This window comes from Trachemys scripta, chromosome 10 (assembly GCF_013100865.1).
Source record: "Trachemys scripta elegans isolate TJP31775 chromosome 10, CAS_Tse_1.0, whole genome shotgun sequence".
In the NCBI taxonomy this organism is placed as follows: domain Eukaryota; kingdom Metazoa; phylum Chordata; order Testudines; family Emydidae; genus Trachemys; species Trachemys scripta.
Window position 1 is genome coordinate 33913885 of NC_048307.1, and position 17494 is coordinate 33931378.

Sequence of the window (17494 nt, forward strand, 5' to 3'; positions counted from 1 at the left end):
AGAGCATGTGGATTCTCAGACTGTCACTGGGGGTGCAGATGGCAAACAGCCCCCCCACACAAGGCTTCCCCCATCAGGACGAGGAGAGAACGGTGGGGTTCCCCATTCCCCCGTACTCCACAGCTCACTCCCTATCTCCCCTCCACCCCTACCCCCACAAGCCCAGAGTTACAGACCGGTCATTCCAGGGCTGGCTCCCAAGGAATCCTGTCCAGTGGTTATTTGCCACTCCCAGACCCTTCCCCTCTTGCTCAGATTGGGGAGTGCCCGCCAGGCAATCCAGCCCTGCTCTGGGCCTGCCTGCACTAAGTTACCCCAGAGGCTGTCAGTCCTCAAATCCTGCCCTGATGGCTCATGCGGAACAGCCCCTATCCAGGGCTCTAGGAGCAGAAACACAATCACATCATCCGGCCAGGAATGAGCATCTCCTCCTCTCTCCACACCCCCATGGTAGAGGAGTCTCACAGCGCACCCTGATGGCCCCAGCCCAGGCGCTATCTGACAAGGGGGTGCATAGACATGTCTGAGTTCACAGCCAAGGATGCTTCACTGAGAACTCCCTGCTACCGGCCAGGGGACAGCAAACTTCAGCTGACCACACCAGTCCTGGCACCACAAGAGTTGCTCCCCAGCAATCAGGGCCCGCTGAAGACTTGCAGCTTTGTATGGGCAAATCTAAAACCTGATGTGTCACCTGGTAAGTGACTGCACCTGGGCTCTAGGATCTGCACTGCCAAGGGCTCTGCCTACACTGCAAACAAGAGGTGTGACCTTAGCTCAGGTTAGCTTACCTGGCTTACAACAGCAGCAAGAACACAGTCCCGTGGCTTTTAACTGGGTTAGAAGCTGGAGTTAAAACCTGTAAGGGAGCCTGAGGTGGAATTCAAGCATTAAGAACACACCTTTTATTTGCAACACGGACATACCCTATGAAACACGCTCTGCACTAGCTGCACTTCCTGGCTGGCCTGAAAGCACGTCCCACAGCAGGAATCTAACTTCAGTACGGCCCAGGACTGGGTCACTGGGACAAGGTCTTTTTGATGTGTGTGTCCGTGCTCAACAATCACTCCTAGCTGGAACAGTGTGAAGAAGCTGGGAGCCAAAGCAGCTTCCCTGGTGCTGACCCTAATTACCAGGCAATGGGCAAAGTCCCGCAAACAAGAGAGTCACTCTCTCTCCATTGCTTCCTCTAGTCTAGAAAGACTCAGTCTTCTTGGGACTGAGCACTCGCCTCTGAGCCCCAAGGCCGGCTGAATCACTGCAGAACAGGGCAGCATCTGCACCCACATGCTCCGAACAATCCCCTTCGCCCCACAGCCTTCACACACCCCTGCGCACAGCCACCCCCAGCAGCACCTCAGTCCACACCCAGCCTTCTCAAAGGCCAGCTTCAGGGCCCAGACTCTTCTGGTCCTTGCCCTGATTTTCAAGCACATGCCTGAGAAAATTTTAGCAGAAATTGTGAAGAGTTTTCACCATCTACAACAGCACCATGGAAAGACTCAGCTTTCTCTGGGGCACGAGGCCTTGGCAGAGACAAGCATGGAGAGGTTTAGTGCGACCAGCAAGAAGTTACACAGTGAGCATTTAGCAGGGACACCGACGGGTGAGAAGTGGGCAGCACCATTGTGACCATATTCCTCTTTAATCCCCAGACCAACACCAGGATGTAGCCCCTTTCCAAGAGCTGCAGATTAACAGCTAATACTGTGCAAGAAACGGGGCCTAGAGTAGCTCCATGCTTAGCACCACTTTGTTTTCGAGCACTAGCCATTGGAGACAGCTGCCACCCACTAACCCCGGGCAGAACCGAACAGGGACAGAGAGGGACAATGGGAACAGAAAGCCCTGCTGTAAGTCTGTTCTCATGAACTACCTGGGCTACGAATCACCTGTCGAACGCCATTGAAAAGATGTGATCTCTAATGGCACGCAGCCTTGACTTGTAGCCCTGGCAGGTCAACTTTCACTGGACCCTTGGACTAGCAGTGCTTTCGTGGCACTGGTCCAAGGCCTAATATAGCCAGTCTGGAGCTATGGCTCAATGTAATTTCTAGTTCTTGAACTCCCAAACTCTTAACAGTTCAAGGCAGCTCGATCAATTCAGACTGTAAGGTACTGGCTTAAAACCCTTTGGAGTTTTGTGCTCAGCAACAAAATATTGTTGTGTTGGTTTTGCACTGATGTTGGTAGATTGCTTCTGCTCAGCACACTTCCTGTCTGAGACAGGTCGGAGGAAAGGGACTTAATTGAGATCATCCTAAAACACTTAGTTATTTTTGTTGCTGGACACTAACTTGGTAGAGCACTTCCACGTCCTGTTTCAGCTGGAAATTAATGCTCCAGATGAGGAAAACACACATGCTTTTAAGTAGCCATCAGGCTGAGAAGCTGAAAACTACCAACATTCTAAGGGTTAAGTCCAACTCTAGAGTAGAAGTTATAACAGTTTATGACTGCCTATGCAAAGGATTTCTACCCACTCAGCGGCTACTGGCAGCTTCATAACTTGGCTTGTGCATGCCCAGAGTTACTGAGACAATATCCTTGGCAAGCTACAAGGTTTGTTTTTCTCTCTGATTGATCCACAATTGCCATCACTTTAGACCTCTGTAGCCCCTGCCCATTTTACAGACAATTTGTTAACACAGCCCTGCAATCTAGGAGTTCGACAAAATATAAGCAGCAAATATATGTGGCAGAACTTGGAACAGAGCCCAGAATTCTGACTCCCAGTCACCCGCGCTAATGACTGTTCCTACAGTCGCTGGAGCTACTAGGGAAACATGAGAACAATGCACAGAAATCAATGTCAACTTTTTACTTTGCAAATCCCTAAGCTTGAGTGGCAAAGATGATAACTGCCACTGACAGGCCTGATGCTCATGCGACACTAGGATCTGGAGAAGGGTCACAGTCAAAAGCCATCTTAAAATATTTCTAGTCATATTAGATTTTATCAATCCCTTTTCATTCAAACCGAGAGGTTTTGGTTTGGGCCCTAGTTGCATTACTGCAGTTAGAGCTAGCGCTGTCAGCAGAGCACTAGATTAGGAGGCTGCTGGCTAGCAGGGGAAGGGGAACAGATACTGAGGGAAGGAAGGAATTTAACACATAAAAGCACTTGCCAGATCTGCATCATGCTGTCCTCAGGACAGGCTGGCCATTTTAGTCATCTGCACTTAAAAGGCTAGCTACATTTAAATGCTAATCCTCACCTTTGAGTGACAAGATGAAGAAATGCTCCTACCTGAGATCTGATCCCGTTTTGGCTAAGAGGGACAAAGGTTATGACTTGGGAATATTATTCTCAACATGAAAAATATTGTTGGAGCTGGAAAAGGGAGTGAAATGTGAAGTGGCAATATTTGCAGGATGACAATGACTTAGATTAGCCAGGACTAGAGGAGATTGTGAAGAATTTCAGAGACACCCAAGTGAATAAGTACACAATAGTTATAACATTCAAAAACCAGTTGGAGAACACTTCAATCTCCCTGGTCACTCGATTACAGACCTAAAAGTCGCAATATTACAACAACAAAAACTTCAAAAACAGACTCCAATGAGAGACGGCTGAATTGGAATTAATTTGCAAATTGGACACCATTAAATTAGGCTTGAATAAAAACTGGGAGTGGATGGGTCATTACACAAAGTAAAACTATTGCCCTGTGTATCAGGGGTAGCCGTGTTAGTCTGTATCTACAAAAACAAGGAGTCTGGTGGCACCTTAAAGACTAACAGATTTATTTGGGCATAAGCTTTTGTGGGTAAAAACCTCACTTCTTCGTCTTTAAGGTGCCACCAGACTCCTTGTTGTTTTTATTTCCCCGTGTTTATTTTTCCCCCCTACCGGTCCTCACACCTTCTTGTCAACTGCTGGAAATAGGCCATTTTGGTTACCACTAGAAAAAGTTTTTTTCCCCCTCTCCTGCTGGTAATAGCTCACCTTAACTGATCACTCTCATTATAGTGTGTATGGTAACACATTGTTTCATGTTCTCTGTGTGTGTATACATCTTCCTACTATATTTTCCACTGTATGCATCCAGTGAAGTGGGTTTTAGCCCACAAAAGCTTACGCTCAAATAAATTTGTACTCCTGTTCTTTTTACAATAGCAGAAGAAACCCATTGTTAACATGCTTCACTGCATTCTAAACTAATTGTAACCACCCCACAGTCTGTACCTGACACTTTGATAGAGACATCATAGATAAATATAGACAGACAAAAGTGCCCATCCCTCTTAATGCCAAAGGAAAAGTTGGATTTATGTTGGAAATCAAAGGAAGCCCTTACAGTTTGTGATGAGTCCAATTCCCTATAGACAGGTGGCATGTCTCCTAGCCTCCTCCCCAGATGGAACCAACTGCCTCCTTACCAGCAGTCTCAGCAGAGATGTCAAGGCCTAAATGGGCCATGGAGACCAATCGACACCCTCCCTGCCCTCTAGATGGTCTCCATAAAAGGCAGTGCAAGAAGCTGCCCTGGCTCTATCTATTTGGTGGAGAAAAAGCCTTGGCCTCCAGGGTTAAGCTGGCACCTTTCAGCAGGAAAACAAAAGGTGACTTTGAGGTTTGTTTAGACAGAGGAGATAGCTGAGTGGAGTAAGCATCAGATCTAGATTTCCCGGAAGCATGTTCAAATCCTGCAGCGGCCTGCACAAATTGCGTGGAACCCAGCACAGCCATCTGTTGTGTCTTGTGAATGAGACCATAAATAACTCCCCCACCTTACATGAAAGGGATCCCCCCCACTTAAAAAAGTCACTTGGGCCTACGGTGTATTTAGCCTGCTACTGTTAAAAGGAACACATGAAGTTACTGTAGCAGTTTAGAGAAGAGGTTCCCCCCTCCTCTATTTTTTCTGTGTCTAGTAAGTTTCCTTATTTCCCCTCTACAGCCAGTTTCACCTTGTGAGGGCCTGTCACACAGCAAAATCATAACAAATAGGAAAGCATTTGCAAAGCCACAAAAACTGCCATGAGGATTCAGGCCGGTGAAGGCCCTGGAACGACTTTTAGCTCATTTTGGAAAAGGACTAAAACATATTACATTGACAGTGTCTTGGAAAATATATTTATTTCTCAGCATTTCTTCTATGAGTAGTGGTTCACCCTGGCCTCCTTGTCCAAACTTTCTAGCCTCCTAACTGGTATTCAGCTTGCTGCCTGCAAGTTCACCACTGACCTTTACCCCAGAGGTGTCTGCATTTCAGTAACGTGGCACAGAGTTCGCTAAATTTGGGGGAATGGAAGGTGAAGCAAGTGGGCCCTATTCAGTGTTGCCCTGGGATGCTTAGCTCCAGCTTGCCCGGCACAAAGCAGACCATAGCAGAGGCATAACCCCCCCATCCACACAGCCTGCACTGAGGGCTGCCCTGACCCCTGCAGCTACCAGATAGGGGGTGTACACACCCTCCTCTCTGCCCCAGCCAGCACTAGGACAGAGATGAACCTGGCTCATTGTTTTCTCTGATGAGCAGTTTGCTGAGGTGCAGCCTCCCATTCTGACCTTGGATAGGAAGCTCTAGTAGCACAAACTCTACTGATGGGGATCTAAATCAGCACAGCTCATAGGAGGCTTCAGACGACACTATTCAATAGCAGGGAGTCACTGAGGCTACCCCAGAAGGCCTTCATGCGGCGGTTGTGGAATCCTAGGCCAGGCTAGTCCATGTCACTTCTCTTAGAGCAGGGATTTCAAACTCAAATCACCACGAGGGCCACATGAGGACTAGTACATTGGCCCGAGGGCCACATATCTGAAACCTTTTCATACGATACAAAAGTATAGTCAAAAATGAAAAAAAAAATTAAGGTAATATAGTCAGGAGTAGGCAACCTGCTACAAGCGAGCTGATTTTCAGTGGCACTCACATTGCCTGGGGGGCTCTGCATTTTAATTTAATTTTAAATGAAGCTTCTTAAACATTTTAAAAACCTTATTTACTTTAAATACAACAATAGTTTAGTTATATATTCTAGACTTATAGAAAGAGAACTTCTAAAAACATTAAAATGCATTACTGGCACACGAAACCTTAAATCAGAGTGAATAAATGAAGACTCGACACACCACTTCTGAAAGGTTGCCGACCCCTATAGCATGCTATTAAAAGTCAATGTACTAACTTTTTAAAAACTATAATGCAAAGAGGGGTTTTAATAAAATATAAACACCTGTAACTATTCCTTATGTGGTCAGTAACACTGAGGATGATCTACACTAACAGTCTATCAACACAGCTGTAATGGCAGGAACTTTTTAACGTAACTATTCATACAAAATAGGTTGCCATTTTTAACAAACATTCTTCCCAACTACTCACAGCAAAGAACCATACATGCTGAACTTCAGACTGCTTGTCTAGTCCATGAGGCCCCGCCCCTTCCCCATCCTCCGCATATACCTAGCACTTGCTCATCTGTAGATCTTGAGTGGCATAAAAAAAGGTAAAGGCACTCAATAGCTCAGATGGCAGAACTAAAGGATCTGAAACCGTTTTCTGAGAGATACTGTGATCAATTAAACAGCAAATGGGTCGAGGAGATTAGACATGTCTATCTGTCTCCCTACTGCCCATCCTAGGGCTCTGGCCCTTTGGTCAGGAAGGCTTAACTAGCAGTGGGTGGCATTTCCAGTAGGACCTATTTTACTGTGCAGCCTGAGTATCATTTCCCCAGACAATGTCTCACTGCTGCATGCTGGCAGACATCTGCACCTCGTCAGAACAGGGTTTACTATGGCGCCAGTGGTGCCATGGCGCTGGGCCCACAATCAGAAGGAGTCCTGGCCAGCCCAATCCCCTGGCAGACTCACCTGGTCAGGAAAGCTGCCCCTGCCCCGCCCTGTCTCTTTCCCAAGGCCCTCGCCCCTGCTCCACCCCACTTCCACCTTCCCACCCCTGCTCCGCCCCAGCCTTGACTCTTCACGTCCCTGCTCCGCCCCGCCCCCACTCCAGCCCTTCCCCTGAGGACTGCAGCAGGGTCAGATCTGCACCTCGTCAGAACAGGGTTTACTATGGCGCCAGTAGTGCCATGGCGCTGGGCCCACAATCAAAATAGTCCTGGCCAGCCCAATCCCCTGGCAGACTCACCTGGTCAGGAAAGCTGCCCCTGCCCCGCCCTGTCTCTTTCCCAAGGCCCTCGCCCCTGCTCCACCCCACTTCCACCTTCCCACCCCTGCTCCGCCCCAGCCTTGACTCTTCACGTCCCTGCTCCGCCCCGCCCCCACTCCAGCCCTTCCCCTGAGGACTGCAGCAGGGTCAGGCCTGCACTCACCAGCGTCAGGAAGCAGAGCGACCCAGACCCAGCCCACTCTGCGCTGTCCGTGAGTGCTGGGGAGCGGTTCCCCCTTGTCCCCCAGTCCCAGGGCTGGGAGCCAGGGGAGTAGTGCGGAGTGGGCTGGAGCCAGGTCACTCCACTTTTTGCCACCCCTTGAGTGTGGGGTCGGGCCCGCCCTGCAATCCCCGGGCAGCAGGAATTGGACCAACCCATTCCCAGCCCGCTCCGCCAGCTCGTGCTGGGGGGCAGTTTCCCCCCTGCCCTCCAAGCCTGGAGAGGAGATGGAGCAGTGGAGAAGGGGCATGGGATGGGGAAGAGACGGGGATGAGGGAAGCGGCAGTGGGGAAGGAAGTGGGTGGGATGGGGAAGAGAAGGGGATAGGGGAAGCGGGGGCCCAGCATGCGGATCCCCTTGACAGCAGCCTATTAAGCAGGCCCATCAAACCCTCACCCTGACAAGCCCCTGCTCCCCTGCATCTGTACCACCCAGATGAGCCACCCCAGACATCCTCCCCACTGAGCCCCAACCACCTACACCTGGAACCCCACCCAAATGAACCCCCCACCCTGCTGAGCTCCAACCACTTGGTCCCCCCTGCAGACTCCCATTGCCCCTGCACCTGGAGCCTCCCTGTAAATCCAGATCCCCAACTGAGCTGCCTGCACCCAGACTGCCCCACACATAACCCTCTTGTCCCCATCTGGATCCCCCCACACTAAGTCCCTCCTGCTGCCAGGCTGAGCCTCCTTGCCCACACCTTGTGTGCCTGGCGCAAAAGGGGCAGGGCCCCAGGGTGTTTCTGTGTCAGGCATGGCCCTTGTGCTGTGTCAGGGTCAGGTTCAGCCTATCTGCCAAGTCCCCGTCCCAGGAGGTGGAGGAGGCTGCAGGACATTCTTCCACCTCAGTGGCCTGTGCTCCCCACTGCCATGGTGGAGTTGCCACATTTATTTATTGAAAAAAAAAAAAATTGCAGAATTTTAAAATATTATGCACAGAATTTGATGCAGAATTCCCTCAGGAATATGGGGCGCTGTACAGCTGTGATGGTGGGACTGTGAAGGGAGTGCAGGACAGTAGGGGATCTGAGTCAGGGACCTGGGCAGGGGGTATGGTGTGCAGAGTGCCGTGCAGTTGTGGTGGGAGGGGTCTCTGGGCAGGGGGTGCTGGGCATAGCGGGTCTGGGGGCACTGGGCATAGGAATCTGTGAGGGAAGTCTCTGGGTGAGGAGGTGCCGGGCATAAAGGCAGGACACTGGGCAGGGTGGAAGGGACATGCTGGCAGTGCAGAGCTGGGCGGGCCAGTGTGCACCTAGCAGTTGTGGGTTTGTAAACAGTGCCCTTGTGCTGGGCTGAGTGGGGCCACTCCTGCTGCACTGCACCTCATTGTCCCCAACCGGCCCCTCACTCTGCGGACCACCACCCCCATCACATGCCCTACTTCCCCAATCGGGGCCCACAAATATGTTTGGCGCTGGGCCCACAAAAAGTTAATCCGGCCCTGCACCTCGTTCATGCCAAAGGGAAGACTTCCTTGCAGCAGACAACAGCTCCGCCAAACATGGATGCATTCCCCCAACGCCTGAGGCACCTCGAAGGAGCTACCACAGCCTGGCCAGTCTGACACAGACACTCATCTCTCCCCATTTCTCCAAGGACAATTAGCTACAGTAGCTGCCTGGTTCCCACACCTCAAGCTCTCATTCATGAGACAGAATGCAAGCCTCGCTCTCAGGTGCCTTCCAAACAGCGAGGCAGACACCGAGGGGGAGCAACTTTTGTCCCCCAGGACGTGGACAGGCCAGAGGCTGAATGGTGCAGGGCTGGAAACCAGGAATCGCTGCAGTGCCTTTGCGTCTTGGTCACCCGTTCAAAGCCGAGGCCAGGACAGTGGTGACGCCGCCATTATTCCCTGAGGGCAGAGGCGATGCATGTTGCTGATCTCCCTCCAGGTCCCAGGGGATGAGCTGCCTCAAACACTCACCAGAAACTGGCCCCTCCCATTCAGGCATTACGGAGCCCAGGACAAGATGTTAGGCTCTGCCCCCATCTCTTTCGGCACCCCAGTCAAACCCGGTCTCACCTCACAGGAGTGGCAGGGGAAGTGCTGGAGCAGGAGCCTGCTCCGGGGCCTCTCTCAGGCTAGAGGGGGATGCTGGTTTAACCAGCAGCTCCACCTGCCCTCTGGGTGATGTCAAGGAAAGCAACAAGACATGCTGGGAGCGAGAGACAGAGCACAGCTGGTGCTGCAGGCTTGAGTCTCCCTGACACCCCCATGGGTGTTGCCAAGCTGCTGCCCAGGAGCCCTGGGGCTTGGACAACATTCCCAGCAAACCCTCCTGACTGGCAGCCCTTGTTCCTTCATGGGCAGGTTCAGCAGAGAAGCCGACAAGTGGCCTATGGACACCCACCTGCCCCGACTCCTGGATGTGGCTCCTCTGGGTGGGAGCGAGGGGAGCAAACACTGCCGCCCTGCTCTGCAGGCAGAGGAGTTCGTTCTCCACAGCTGTCAGCCCAACACTTCCACAAAGCATCTGATTCTATTCTAAACCGAGCCATGAGCATCCTGTGAGAAGCTGGACCTTGCTGGCTACCAAAATCCATAACTAGCCCAGCTGAAACATGGGCCTGCTGCCAGCACAGCTCCCACAGCCTTCAGCGTGAGCAGTGACATCCATAACGCCTGCCAGTCAGAGTGTATTTTTATACTCACTGCTGTTAGCAGGCAGCTCAGCTCCTGTTAGGCCTTTGAAATTTAGCAGTTTGTTAATCTGAATATGGAGAATCAACCCTTTGAAGAAAGCTTAAGCCACAGCCAGTCAAGATTCCAGAAGCATCAATGGGCCAGGTGGGTTCTTGGCTCTGCACACCTGACTGGGGTCCGAAGTACAAAGCCAAGAACCTATTGGGAGGTGCAGGGAGCTGCTATAACTAGGGCATTGCTTCCGGTTTTACCTGCAGAATTAATTTGACCTGCACACAAGAACTGCTGGCAGACAGCCGCTCATTGCACAGGGCCTGGGTTATGAGAACTTTTACGGTTTGCAGTTAAAAATATGGAAGGAGAAAAAAGTCTTCATGTTAAGGAATCAGAATTTGGGTCATACACATCAGATCTCATGGAGAGCAGCCAGCACCAAGCACTGTCCAGACAGTGCTCTGTAGAGGGGCAGCAAGATTGAGTGGTCTCACTCACAGCTGCAAGCCAGTAACAAACCCTAACCTGGTCAGGCCGCACCTTGCCACATGGCCTCAGGGAAGAGGTCATCACCTGTGCCTGCTAAAAGAGGGGAGCTGCAGGCACAATACTCAAGGCTCATTATCGCTGCACTGCTGCAGCCTCCCCTCCCCCCCCACTGACTTTTCCTCCTGAATTGCTTGGACTTGAATCTCCAGTGCCAGGCAGCCCTGTAGTCTCCCTCAGAGAGCTGAGCGCCATCACCCTGCAGCCTGGCCACCCACCGTGGCACCAGCCTAACCCCTTAACACTTGCCTTCCCTTTCTTTTCTCGGTGTTCTTGAAAGGTATTTGTGGAATTCCTCATTGGCTTTTATCAGCAGGGCCTGAGCTGCCTTGCCTTCAGACCTGCTCTGTCTGATCTAGGAAGAGATTCAGGTTTCACACTGACAACAGATTTGAGGTCTGCACTTCAGTACTACTTGAGCACAGTGCTCCTGCACCCAGGGAAGAAGAGGGGCCATAATTCAAGGCAATGTATTTACCGCAGGAAAGGGCAGAATGCACAGTTACCCAGCCAGTCAGGGGTACCAAAACAACTACACCCCCTGGAATTAGGGCTTGTCTTCACTACCCGCCCGGATCAGCGGGTAGAAATCAATCTCTCGGGGATCGATTTATCGCATCTCGTCAGGATGCGATAATCGATCCCCGAATCGATGCGCATCCTCCACCAGCCCAGGTAGGAGTGAGCGCCGTTGACGGGGGAGCCGTGGCGGTTGATTTGCCGCCGCCCTCACAGCGGGGTAAGCTGGATCGGATATGTCGAATTCAGCTATGCTATTCCCGTAGCTGAATTTGCGTATCTGAAATAGATTCCCCCCGTAGTGTAGACATAGCCTCAGACTGGTAGCCAAAAAAACTCAATATCCTCTCCACCTGCAGTTACCCAACTCACCCACCTCTTCCCTGCCTAGATATTGTGCATGCCTCTTTTCTCACAGACAAACTCCCACTCAAGGGGGGCTCTGCAACAAGCCCCTAGTCCCCTGCCCTTCATTTCTTCATCCCTGACCCATAAAGGCCACCAAACCCAGAAAGGCTAATCTAGAGTCCTTATGGCTCTCATAACAGGGTGTCAAAAAACCTCCCAAGCCCTGAAACAGCAGGTCAGGATGGGGTCACTAGAGTAGCATGAGGCAATACTTCCTCCCTTTGCCCTGTCCCCTAGTCCTAGCCATCTGATGGTCTGAATACAGACAGACAAAATTTGGTCTCCCAGTGGATGATCCAACAGAGGGCACCTCAGGGCATTTCCTACTCCTGTTCCTTTCCCAATTTCTTCTCTAGCTGTTCCTTCTCTTTTCAGGCTCCCTCCTGTTCCAGTTCCTCCCTTCTTCCAGGATCGGCCCTGTGCGCCTGAACAGAGTTTGCAGAAGAGATGTGATCTTGGTCAGTTTTACGCTGCCACTGGGAAGCACTGTGTGCCGGAGACAGGCAGCAAGACAAGGAGCTGTGCCCTGATCCTAAACCGGAATAGCAGAGGGACTACAGGCCAGGACGGAGGTGCATCAGCAGGGCCAAGTTGTGTCCAGGAGCGGAACAGCAGCTTTAGGTGGGTGAAGTTTGCACAACACTTGCCCACAAGATGACTGGCTCAAGCAGTTCTAATGGACATTAAATCAACTGTTTGAGAGGGGGATAATTAAATGTTTAAAGCTAAACTTTGCTGCCCAATAAACAAAAACTAAACAGAAGCGCGGTTGGTGAGTCGGATACTCTAACAGTTTGCCAGTGATCTCTCTCTACTGAACTGTGAGCACCTGGAAGCAGACACATCGTCCAATGTGACTGTAAAGTGCCATGTGCAATTATACTGCTCTATACAAAAACAAGCCTGACAAGCTATATAGCACCTCTCATTTCTGAGCACTCAGAAGTATCACTTCCCTTCTCTTACCAACCCACAAAAAGGCAGCCACCTCTGGGGGGAGTGAACTGACCTGACGCACACAACGGCTCTATACAACAATTCAAAACTGAACTGAAGACCTTCAGTTATCCTTGAGGAGAAACCAGAACAAAAATTCTGTTGCTGTTTTCACAGCAAGTTGGGGAAACGGTGTGTGTGAGAGGAAATCTAAGGAAACAGAAAACTGTACTGTCAAGGAGGGCTGCACATCTTGGACACCAACCTGGGAGATACTCAGGGCTTGTCTTCACTACCCGCCCGGATTGGTGGGTAGAAATCGATCTCTCAGGGATCGATTTATTGTGTCTCGTCGGGACGCGATAATTGATCCCCAAATCGACGTGCGTACTCCACCAGCCCGGGTAGGGGAGCCGCGGCGGTCAATTTGCCGCCGTCCTCACAGCAGAGTAAGTCGGATCAGATACATCGAATTCAGCTACGCTATTCCCGTAGTTGAATTTGCATATCTGAAATCGATAGCCTCAGACTGGAAATGAGACAGTGGGAGCCACTGTACTCAGCATTGAGAGATTATTTAGATGCCTCCATATGGACACTAGAACCTAACTTTAGGCACACACTCATTATGAAAATCTTAGCCAGGGATTCACCTATCCCCCAGGGGAGCTGGGGCAAATGGCCAGTGCAGCACTCCGAGATCCCCACCAGCCAGCTGCTACAGAAGTGCAGGGCTGTGTATAGCGTGGCAGAGAGTCACAGAACTTTAGACTCTTTAGGGAGATCATTACTACACAGGCACAAAACATTTTCATCATTTTGAATGTAGTCATTCAGAGCTTCTCACACTTGCATGCACTGTGCACTATACAGCACTGCAGCGAGCTATCCACAAGTCTGCACCCTCACTTCCTTATCTACAGAATCATGGGACTGCACAGTTCCACTCTGCACCACTCAGGGGCACAGAATTGACTTGGGCAGTCCCTTGGTATCACAGGAGCAGGTTCAATCTTCTGTTTATGTAAAGGAAATAGTTAGGTATTAATATATTTCTTTTGCCTTTAACGGCCGCAAATTTACACTTTCAAGAGTGAGGAAATGTGAAAGATACGCTGAACATCCTTAACTCCCAATGGAGTTCCTGCATAGTGCAATTACGAGTTAGGCTTATGCAGTGTGCCTCCAAATTAAGGGGCTGATCCTCTAGCCTTAGTTTGCATGAGATGGCTAACAGAAGCCAATGAGGCCACTCACCACATGTAAACAGGCTGCAGGATGAGGCCCTTGTTAGAGCACCTTCACTCTTCTGCTTCCCAATGCTTAAGTTTCCAGCCTATTGCATTCAGAGTGTTTGACACCCAAGATTCCCAGTTTGCACTGAGAGAAGTTCCCCATAGTGTTGCATTTGTGGATCGCTGTCATGCAGTGTCCTCACCTCCTGCTCTAATTCACTGGTAGCATAACATGCACACAGCCAGTCTCTGCCACATTAGCATAAAGGGCATGTTGAAACATTTTCCTTTCCTAGCAGGTTAAGCTACAATTTGCTCTGTAGACAAAAGCTCTACAGCACAGGGAAGAGGTTACTCAACCCCTGAGAGGAAGAGAGGGCGGAAATGCTGAGAACATCTTGTGATACAAAAACCTAAACTGAAAACAGTTGCAAACAACACTTTGAGAAGTCCATTGAAACAGCACACTGTGGTAAACTTAGCATTTCAAAGCCACATGGCACCATAATATCTAGCAGAGCAGTGTCATGAGGAAAAAAGTTTCTAGGGAGAACACTTACAATAAGGCAGATAACCCTAGGTGAAAAATGCTAAGATCCAACACAGGAACACAACAGTATTTGTGTTTTACAGACAGGGTGCCAACCACACAGCCTAGATAGCAATGAAGTCACTGAAAACTCATTTTGAGTCAGCTGGATCTTGTTTTCCAGTGATTGTTGGTATGAAAAAAATCTAAAACCAGCATGTGTGTTCAGGGACTGGTTGTTGGGATGAGAGTTGTTCTCTGATTTCTGACAGTTAAAAAATAATGCAGAACAAAGCAGCCTGGAGATGGCCTGAAATCAAATAAAGCCCAGGAAATGTGATGCCGTTTAGAAGTCTGGATGTGGACAGGGGAAGCACTGGTAAGTCCAAACTAGAGGGCTCACGTCTACTCACAGCCAGGACAGGCAGCTGGAGATCACTGTCCGTCAGGGAAGAGCCCCCCACTCCAGGACCTAGGGACCAGACCTCCACCATCCTGCACCACACATGGCTATTCATGCCAGAGCAAGCTGGGAGCGGAGGGTTCTACTTCCACTGGATCCCAGTGCAGTAACTGGGAGTGATAGAGCAAACAGACTCGGACCCCAGAGCCCATCCCAACCACAGGTTGCCTAGGACCAGCTGTGACTGGGGAACCTCAGGAAGAGACGTTGTCCCCTTCCCCATCACCCCAGGCTGCAGGGGCAGGGAGGGAGTTAGAGGGGAGGGGACAAGGCCCTTGTGGGGCCCACCCAGCCAACCCTGCCCAGCATCATGGAATGTCAGAGCCCCTCAAACTGCACCACCCAGCTCTGTCTAGCACCTGGGAGCACCAGGAAAGGGGCTCCAAGGGGAGAGCCATGTGTCCTCTACCCCCTAGAGCCTGTGGGGGAGGGGATGGAAACTGACCATCAGGGGCCAGGGCAGGGTGGGAAAAGTGGAGGATCAGGGAGCCTCAGGGGCAGGGCCCCCCCAGAGCAAGACAGGGGAAGCAGGGGTGATCCTCAGGGGTGGGGTAAGCAGGGGAAAGGGGCTCGGGGACCCACAGAGGCGGGGGCTTCGTGGGTTCCCGAGGGCGGGGCTGGGAGAGCAGGGACGTGGGGGGGGTTCGGGGTCCCCAGGGACGAGGCTGGGAAAGTGCGGGTCCTCAGGGGCCCCCCGGGGCGGGGCGGGCTGCCCGCGGCAGGCGGGGCGGAGCGCACAGTGCGCGGCTGCGGGGGCGGCCCTGCCCCGGCCAGACTCACCTCCTTGCGGGCCGGCTTGGCCACCGCGTGCCGGAACCGAGACGCCTTGAAGCGGTTCATGGTGCCGGCTCGGGGCTCTCAGCGCCTCTCCCTCCCGCGGGCTCCCGCTGCCACCGCCGCGCCCTCCCCTAGCCGGCAGTCCCGCCCCCGCACCAGTCCCCGCCCCTACTCCGCATAGGCCACGCCCCTGTGCCAGGCCGCGCCCCTTCTTTCAACAGACCCCGCCCCTGCACGTGGCCACACCCCTTCTTCCCACGGGCCCTGCCCCATCCTGACCCCGCCCCTATTTACCATAGGCCCCGCCCCTGGCTGTGGCACAGGTGGTTGAGTGATGCTCAGGACACATCCCCCTGCCCCTTGGTTGGATGTGTCCCCGGGTGCTGCCTGCTAACTATGTCCAGTGCCATGCTACTAGCAGGACCAGGAGCCTACCTAAGTGAGGGCAGCCCCCAGCATAGCTCTGCTCTGACCTGAGCTGCAGGAGGGGACATACCCTGCATGGGGTCTTGGGCCCATGACTGCAATGGGACGGTGACCCATGGGAACAAGGCCTGAGCACTGGGAGGCTGCAAGTGCTGGTCACTGCAGTGTCGAGGTTCCATGGTTTCCCTTCCCTGTCCCAGACGGCAAGGGGCAATAGGGTAGGGTACCACCAGCCTAGGCATGGCCTGGTCAGCAGGGGTTCATTGTTTGCCCCTCAGGTCACTCCTGAGTTCCACTCCCTACATGACCAGACAACAGTAGACAAGGACTCCAGACTTAAGCCGACCAACACCAGACTGCTCGTTAATAAAACCAGTTCTCGCCATGCTCTGATTGTGGATAAGGTCTTGTATCGGGGGGGGGGGGGGGGGGGGCTTGCCCAGGGGCCGGAGAGCCTGGGTCTAAGCCAGCACTATTGCAAGAGGAGACTCACCTGAGAGGAGTCAGCTGTTGCCAGTGTAAAAGGCAGCAGTAAGCACCAGGGCTGTGTGCGCAAATGGAGGTAGGTGAGGTGTCTGCTGAGTGGAATATGGGCTTTGTGCATAGCAGTTGCGTTGGAGGTGGGTATGAACTATGGGGCTAGTATGATGGACATTGTGTTTGTGACTTTAAGGTCTATTTTGAATTACTTTAGGCTATGAACCCCATTTCAGGTGAGAGCTGGTGATAACCTTGGGAGGCTGTATGCTGCTCCTGAAGAGAGGGAACAGAGCAAGGGCCCCGTGGAAATGTCTTTGGCCATGAGGGGGTTCCAGGCAAATGGCCACCCTGCTACAGGCCTCCTGTTGTACTTTTACTGACCCATGGCTGGATAGTTCCCTTGGTTGTGAATTAGTACAGCCTTAAGAAGCAACAAAGAGTCCCGTGGCACCTTATAGACTAACAGATGTATTGGAGCATAAGCTTTCATGGGTGAATACCCACTTCGTCAGACGCACATATTCACCCCTGAAAGCTTATGCTCCAATACATCTGTTAGTCTATAAGGTGCCAAAAGACTCTTAGTCTGGATCTGTAAAAAGCAACAAACACGGCTACCCCTCTGATACAGTACAGCCTTAGCCATTTGGTGGCTCAGTGATGTGAGAACCTAGGGATGGGCAGGAAGGGGAATAACCAAGCTTTCCGCATGTCAGAGGTAAGGCATGCACTAGAGATCTACTCCTTCATGGACAAGGTCTTGATATGAGTCTTGAGATACGGTGAATAGGATGTGATATACAGCAAATAGAGAGGGTGTAGGAATTCTTGTGGTATATACGGACCACCCCACAACATCACAGACCTCCAATAGTGGGACTGATCCTGTTTTTCTACATTTGAAATTCAGGTAGGTGACTGGAGAACTGGTAGGATTGTGACATCACAGACATCATGGAAGTGAAGCCTGATTAAAGGAGAGACAATGTCATCTTTATTTGGGTAGTTTAGCACTTTACATTTTTATTTGTTTTGGGGGGAGAGAAAAGATGGTGGTTATTAAAGATTCAGCACACCTGCCCCTTCACTTAACGGATAGGAGAGCTCCTAATACACATATTGAGTCATACAAGAAATCTTCCAACAAGATTCAGAAGATCAAACACAACATTCCTTATATTTGTGAGG

At 51.4% G+C, this 17494-nt stretch overlaps 1 protein-coding gene across 2 annotated transcripts in view; it reads right to left on the reverse strand.

Moving 5' to 3' along the window:
• The window catches only part of LOC117884378 (coronin-7-like), a 33592-nt gene extending 18056 nt beyond the window's left edge, over window positions 1-15536 (reverse strand). For both annotated transcript variants that reach the window (XM_034784737.1, XM_034784738.1), the window contains exon 1: window positions 15404-15536. In XM_034784737.1, the coding sequence (XP_034640628.1) occupies window positions 15404-15463 (60 nt within the window). In that variant the 5' untranslated portion in view covers window positions 15464-15536. The remainder of the gene's footprint in view (window positions 1-15403) is intronic.
• Window positions 15537-17494: the final 1958 nt, after the last annotated feature.